The sequence below is a fragment of the Hippoglossus hippoglossus genome, chromosome 4 (genome assembly GCF_009819705.1).
Source record: "Hippoglossus hippoglossus isolate fHipHip1 chromosome 4, fHipHip1.pri, whole genome shotgun sequence".
NCBI lineage: Eukaryota > Metazoa > Chordata > Actinopteri > Pleuronectiformes > Pleuronectidae > Hippoglossus > Hippoglossus hippoglossus.
Window position 1 is genome coordinate 19,726,956 of NC_047154.1, and position 7,441 is coordinate 19,734,396.

The following is a 7,441-nucleotide window of genomic DNA, read 5'->3' on the forward strand; positions in this document are numbered from 1 at the left end:
GTTTGAGGACTTTATAGGCCCAACAGATGACCACAGATTTGACCCAGTGTCCTTTCACACGGCATTTTGATTTTGTGAATGTTCACCGGCTGCACAGCCACACTGACGGTCACGTGACCCTGCCACACAAAGCACGCTGCATGAGCAGTGACCCAAATCTGCAAATTTATACTTTGTCGTGAGTTGACAAATTCAGACTTTATAAATGAAAACTGAACCTCAAATACACCCTGTAATAAAAACAAATCATCTTAATCTGGATTCTTTGTGTGGATTAAAAAGACACTTTATCCCAGTCACATAGTGGAGAGGCCATTCAGCACTGACGAGACGGCGGCAAGGAGATAAATGAAGTGAATGAAAAACCTGACTCAGTGCCTAGAACCAATCACCTTCAGATAAACAGCTGCAGCACAAGCATGAATGTAGTTAAAATCACTAACAACTACCAGCATTTAATAAATAAAAAAATAACCTTCCAGACACGAGAGTGCTGAGGAAAACCCACAGAAAAGGACTCAGTATATTTTATTTTTCTAATAAAAACAGATGAGGTCAGTGAGTTGTACAGCTGGGTTGTGTTAAGGATGGGCTGAAGAAAAGAAGAAGAAAGCCACCTTCCTTCTCTGTGGAGTCAAAGCAAATGGAGGCTGGTACAGTTTCTTTTGTGGACTTTTGAGTTGTGCAAAGCTGTTTTGCTCATGTTTTCCTTGTAGAGTTTCTCTCCAGATTTGTGGATCCTATAAAAAAAAAACAAAAAAAACCCTCCCCCGATTTCATCCAAACTTTGCTTTTGTCAGATGATTTGCTGCTTTGTGCCGCGTCATGTCGTTCGGGTGTAATTTAGCCATGTTTGTGTACTTTTTACTAAAATCTGTTTTTTGTAGCACCCTGCAGACACCGGGAACGAGGCTGTTTTCCTTTCCTTAGTTTTGTATCTTCTCCTCGAACTGTCCGAGGACTTGTAGTTTTGTATCTCCTCCAGGGACTACGCTTTTTCTGAATCTGAACACAGAATGTATTCCACTGTTGTTTCTCACCTGCTTCTCATCTCCACGGACATGTGACAATCATTCTGCGAGTAGACGTCGCCATGTTTAATTGACGTAGAGGTAGTTGTTTGTACGAGTCTTTTTCCGTTTGTGCGATGAATTAGTTTCACACGTCAACTCCTAACATGTTATAGCTTTAAAAACCTGCTGCCACCATTTTTATTGCTATTTTTTTCCTCCTTCCATCTGAGCCGCAACACGTGCAGTGATTATTGAAGAAGTGTCTCAGTTGTAGTTAGTTATGAAACATTTTGCATCCAACTCCCGTGATTCTCTACATCCACAGAGATGACATGAATGGTCTCAATGTGATGTAAATACCTGTTTGTTTGAAACGATGAATCTTATTTGCAGTGACGTTTCATCACAACATGGTGATTCCCTTGTTAAAGTAAACTAATAAAAGCTGTCAAGCAATTGTTTTCACGGTATGAATTTATTTGCATATGCTGACAAATAGGAAAATATTACAGATATTATACAATAAAAAGATGTACACGAGTCAGCTGTTTTCACGCTGTTGCCTGTGGAGCTTTTTTCTTTTCCATGTGTTTTGTCTTTGTCAGTTTCTTTTTCAGGTGTCCATGTTTCTGTCTCTGGATGCTCTCCTGGATTTTCTGTTTGAACCTCCTCTTCTGTGTCCTGATCTTCTCCAGCTCGGCCTTCCTCTTGGCCTCCATGTCTGGATCCTGGGACGGAAGGACGATCACAAATTAGCAACAGGACATTTGGAAACGTTCTTATTTAAACTGTTTCCAAACTCTGCATGACACCATCTCAAATCAGAGTTTGTCGTAGGGATTTTTTCCCCGATTAAGACAAATGTTCTATCACGTTTTTGTTTCCTGGAAAGAACTGATTTGTAAATTATTAGAGGGACAGAAAGTTCTTAAAGTTTATAAACTTTCACCCGTGTCTGATGATAAAGTAGGATTATCCATTAAACAATGGATTTTATATTTCTACAATAAGAACGAGACAATCGTGAAGATAGCTCTTCCTTGGCTGAGGTATATGCTCTACAGTCATTAACTGTTTGCCTGTGGACTAATTTTACATATTTAGCAGCGGTTTGTGCTCTGATGAGACTAAAAGGTAACTATCTCCAGCTTCTCTACAATTAAAACCACATGACATGGCTCTTTCCACACACTTTAACATAAGTTTCCAGTTACGAGTTTCTCTCTAGGAAATCACAGGAAACTATCAAACATGTAGAATAAACTGAACTTGAAGCTTGTGATTATTCACCTTGATAGTGTTTGTTAAATGTGCCAAAAACAAATGTTTTAGTGGTTGACTGTAAACATGAAGGAACTTACCTTCCCCTCCAGGATCAGCTGTTTCCGCTTATTGATCTCCTTTTTCTCATCAAAGTCAGATGTCTCCAGTTTCTACAAATCAGAAAAGGAGATTAACATCGGAAAAATATAAATATACATGGCTGGAGATTCAGTAATTATCCTGAATACTGGAAACATTCAGCAATGAGAGGAAAAGAGGCGTCCGTACTATTTCACAGCGTCGCCTGGTCACATTGACCTGGGTGAGGATCTGCAGGACTTCCTTCTCCTCCACAGGGTACTCCTTCAGCTTTGTATCTGCAGAAACAAGAGTTTGGGTACATCAGCACGCACGTTGGACATTGGCTTCACATGTGGCCTGGAACATTATCTCGTGACATCACGTCTTAAACATTTTTCCATTGATTTGTGATAAATTCAGGAAAGTATCATTCGAACCTTTTCTATCAAAGTAATTAATACAAACGTAATATATCAATACTGTAATATTATAAATTCTATACTTGTTCTCAAACGTGACAACTTCACATGGGTATCACTGTCTTGGAATGTCCTGACCATAACCATTAATAACAAAATGCAATCTGATCATTTCTAACCTGCGTGATTAAATTGCTACCTGCTTCATTTCAAGTAAACCAGTTGTTTACCCTGCAGCCACCAACACCTACAGTTATCAGGCCGAGCTCTAAAGACACAGGTGATGGATCTGAGTCTATGAAACCAGAGGCAGGAGGGAAACATGTTCCTGTGAATCGGATTGTGACTTACGGTTCTGCTCTTCGATGGCGTTGACCAGGTGGATGTCATACTGTGTCACCAGAGTGATGGACACTCCGTTCCTGCCTGCAGAGGAAGAAAACCTGGTCAGGATTGAGCTGCATTTGTTTAAGACGTATATCCATAGACGATGCTGGAGGATCAGTGTTGGACAGTGTTAACCGTACCTGCTCTTGCTGTTCGCCCGACTCTGTGGATGTAGGTCTTGGGAAGGCCGGGGGTGTTGTGGTTAATGACGACCTGGACAGTTGGAATATCCAAACCCCTGTGGGACAGAAATAAGCGAGGATGTCAAACAACGGGATCACGCCTGTCTACAGCTGCCTGTACGAATGCTCTCAGGCTTCCTTCAGTGGAGAATCTGTTTAAGACTGTGTGGAGTCGAGATGCTGCAGCTCAGCAAAGCTTCTTACCTGGAAGCCACATCTGTCGCAATCAGGATTTTGTAGACGCTGGCCTTGAACTTGGCGAGGTTTGCAAAACGTTGTTTCTGGAGGAGATAAAGAGCTGTCGTTTGTTCTGCAGGCCCATTCATCTGGTTTAAAGAGCTTCCCTGCGCTAATCCCTTACACTTGCATTGTTTCTGTATTATCACCAGGGCTCTGTGCTCCTTTCTCATTTCTGTCTTTGCTTCTTTAATTGGACTAATTAGTTTTCCACATGCAGCAGGAGCTTGTCCAGCAGCTGTGTAACGACTGGTGATAAAGGAAATCTCCGTTATCAGCGTTCCTTCAAACAAAGCAAACTTTAACTCTTTGTAAGTGCAAACTTAACTCGGCTCCTCTTCAGCTTTTATTCTTCCAAAGTGAAGGTGTTTCCCTCATAACCATATAAACATCCTCCAGCAGACATTCATTACTTCAAAAGATACTGAAGGATGATGTGAGAGAAACAGTGTTTGAGATGAAGTCTCACCTGCTTCATCATGGAGTGCAGGGAGATCGTTGGAAAGTGAAATTCCCGCAGCATCATGGTGAGGATTTGGCAATTCCTGAGGAAATAAATTAATAAGAACACACCAATCATCTTGTGAGACAAATATACTTTTATATGTATTAACAACATAGTGGCAGACTCTCTAAGAAAACGATCATATTTAAAGAGCCTCCATTAGAAACTCTATGAGCCTCTGAATCAGATCCGGGCATCGTACTTGCACGTGTTGGTGAAGACGATGATGGACCAGTCGTCGTGCTCGTCAGTGAACGTCTGGATCAGGTGCACCAGGTAGGAGTCCTTCACCTTCTCTGCAGTGAGGATGAACCTCTGGTCTAGCTCCTCCACCGTCCGCGTCCTGTTAACAACAAACAAGACGATTCACTCTTTCATGTGCATTCTGGTTTAAGGTCCAGATTTATTTAAAGTATAGAAATCACAGACTGTATACAGGGGGAATGATGAATATTAAAATGCTTTGCCACTAATACGAATGACCAAACTGAGATGATTCTGTGAAAATCTGAAAACACGGATAAAAACAGCGTCTGTGACATCGTCATGTTCAGCCTGATGAAAACTGCTCAAATTACAGTTTGGATTTAACAACACAAAGAAAATTCCTCTCAGCCATGTAAGACCCTTTGACAGGAAAAGACAACACAAGTAATGAATGAACAGGAGAGAACTTTTACCACAGTGAAGCTCAGTCAAGTTCAAATTTAACGACCACACTGGGGGTGGATCCAGGATTTTTTTTTTTCTTCATTTCCATTGTGAGAAGGCGCTTTCTGATTTTTTCCTCCCCAGAGAATAATGTTAAACAATTTAAGAGGACTTTGTGCTATCTTAGTATTTTTTCATTATTATCTTTTTTCTAAAAAAAACTGCAGTGTAATCCTCGTGTATTAATGGGTTAATGGTGGATTGACTCTTTCCTGGTGAAACTGGCGCTGCTGTAGATTAAACGCTCATTAAAGTTTCCATTCCATAACTTTCCATGAAATATCCGTGCTCGTTTGAACTCTGCAAATCATGTGAACAGAAATTCATCCAGGGGAAACCTGGATCAACCACACGTAACATTTAGCTCCAGTTATTTGAACAACTCTTGGGCATCCAAAGGCATTTGTGCATAAAATGCTGTTCAATCTTTAGTTACGCCTCAGATCAGATTCAGCTTCCACACTGCTGCTCCTGTTTCATTAATAACTCACACGATTTCAGGCAAATAATGCATCTGAAATGAGGCGAAAACACTCAGTCTGACCCTGACTGCTTTTTAAGATATTTACAAATACAAGTTTAGTACTCTGCACAAAGAGGACTTCATTTCCCCTTCTTTTCAATGGCTGACATGGCTAAATAATCCTGTCACCAGCCTGAGAGCAGCAGGTTTCTTACTCTGATGTGCTCTCCCAGAAGTACGGTCTGTTCATGGCGATGCCCTTCAGCTCCTGCAATGTGTCGGTGAGCGTGGCGCTGAACAGCAGCGTCTGACGTTTGGCCGGTAAAATCCCCAGGATCACCTCCAGGTCTTTGGTGAAGTCAGTGCAGCCCTGTTCTAACAGCCGGTCCGCCTCATCCATAATCTGAAACACAACGTTGCAACATTGGTCTTCTTGGTATAAACATTTAAAATCTGAATATACAAGTGAAAGCGGAAAAAACTCCTGAACCCACCAAGAACTGGATCTTGCTCATGCTGAAGGTGTTGGAGCTGCGGATGTGATCAGCCAGTCGACCCGGCGTCGCTACGACCACGTGTGGCTTGTCGGACAGCTCCAGGGCCTGGGCCACCATGTCTGTGGTCAGCACACAGGACAGCTTTAGACAGATGCTGAACCCGAACCCAGAAGTTATGTCTGCCTTTACTGAGCAACATGACAAGAGGTCGGGCAACATGGGATCATATATAATATATATATATAATTCCGTGCAGTGACATGTGTACTTACCCATTCCTCCTACGACGATGCAGTCCTTAAGACCCAGAGGTTTCCCCAAGACTCGGAACTGCTCAGCGATCTGATAGGCCAGCTCCCTGCATGAAATCACATTTATTAGCTGGAGAAATGGGAGGGGACGTATTGTGAAATTGTCCCAATGGCATAAGGTTTAGCTGAAGTAGCACTGACCTGGTAGGAGTGAGCACCAGGCAGTAGATACCATATGGGTCCTCTGACAGTTTCTGCAGTACTGGGAGCACAAATGCAGCCGTCTTCCCACTGCCAGTCTTGGCGCAGCCCATACAGTCCCGACCTGTGTGTACAAATAATACAAATATCAAAACACCTTCATACACCAGCTCTGGGCTCAGTTCTACTTAAGTACATGCTCTGTTACTTCAATGAATATTTCCACCTCAAATGACCAAATTCTAAAACCAAACTCTGCTTGATTGAAGACCTTGAAGATCACTGGAAGGTCTTTCTGGTCCAATCAGCTCAGCTTTGATGCCTCAACTTTCTAACTTTGATTGTCAACCTCTGCTGAGTATTTGGATACTTCCTTGTCAAATCCTTACACTTTTGTGATTTGGCGTAATAGTTATGAATGAAAACTTTCATGTTGATCTGGTTACATGAGAAACCAGTGGAATTGAACTTTTATGAGTCACGGATCCTTATTCAGGGAGATATGAGCTGGGGATCGTTGCAACTTTGACTGGTCAGATCTCCCCAATATAGAGGAATTGTTTGGTCATCATTTGAGAAAGATCAGGTTGAGTGACATCACATCACTATTTACAGTGTTGATCAGGAGGAAAACAAACAAGCTCATATAAAATGATAGCAGATCATTTGGTATAACTCCTGAAAACAACAATGTTTGCTCACTTTAGAGAACTTCACATCCTCCTTCTCTGATACAGGCACGGAGCGTTAAATTGACAAATTCTTCAATGGAGTTTGGTTTCAGCGGTCAGGAGGATATTTACACTACATGTTTATAACCTGGTGATGTGTGTTTCACCTGAACATTTACCACAATCTGTATATAAGGTCTTAATATAAGGTCTTACCCACAGACTGTATATAAGGTCTCAATATAAGGTCTTAATATAAGGTGTTAATATAAGGTCTTAATATAAGGTGTTAATATAAGGTCTCACCCTGGAGGATGGGTGGCAGACAGTTTTCCTGCACCGGAGTGGGTTTGTTGATTCCCAGCTGGTGACACTGTTTAATGAGCCAGTCTGACAGTCCCAGCGACGAGAAGTCCGCCATGTCTGTTGTACCTCGTCCCCAACACCTCGGAGAAAACCTCTGTGAACAATGTTTGACAAGACAACAACGAGAAACTCTCTTTAAAGCATCCTCGTGTGCGGCATCAACAGTCGCTGCTTTATTACGTCATCAACGCGAC

General features: G+C 41.9%; 1 protein-coding gene across 1 annotated transcript; it reads right to left on the reverse strand.

Annotated features, from left to right (window-relative positions):
- Positions 1–698: 698 nt before the first annotated feature.
- On the reverse strand, positions 699–7,441 carry ddx49 (DEAD (Asp-Glu-Ala-Asp) box polypeptide 49). Its single transcript, XM_034583952.1, has 13 exons — positions 7,188–7,441; positions 6,211–6,334; positions 6,031–6,116; positions 5,756–5,877; positions 5,477–5,664; positions 4,290–4,430; positions 4,052–4,127; positions 3,550–3,626; positions 3,304–3,401; positions 3,128–3,202; positions 2,565–2,653; positions 2,375–2,446; positions 699–1,741 (listed from the first exon to the last, which is right to left on the reverse strand). The coding sequence occupies exons 1-13, from the start codon at positions 7,300–7,302 to the stop codon at positions 1,565–1,567; spliced, it is 1,440 nt and encodes a 479-aa protein (XP_034439843.1). The 5' UTR covers positions 7,303–7,441; the 3' UTR covers positions 699–1,564.

Excerpts from the sequence above, each read along its gene's own strand:
- ddx49 (XM_034583952.1), bottom strand. The coding sequence starts at position 7,302 with ATGGCGGACTTCTCGTCGCTGGGACTGTCAGACTGGCTCATTAAACAG. Across the intron at positions 4,128-4,289 it reads GTCTTCACCAACACGTGCAA|GAATTGCCAAATCCTCACCA; the intron begins GTACGATGCCCG and ends TTATTTCCTCAG. Across the intron at positions 2,654-3,127 it reads CGCCATCGAAGAGCAGAACC|ATACAAAGCTGAAGGAGTAC; the intron begins GTAAGTCACAAT and ends TTGTTTCTGCAG.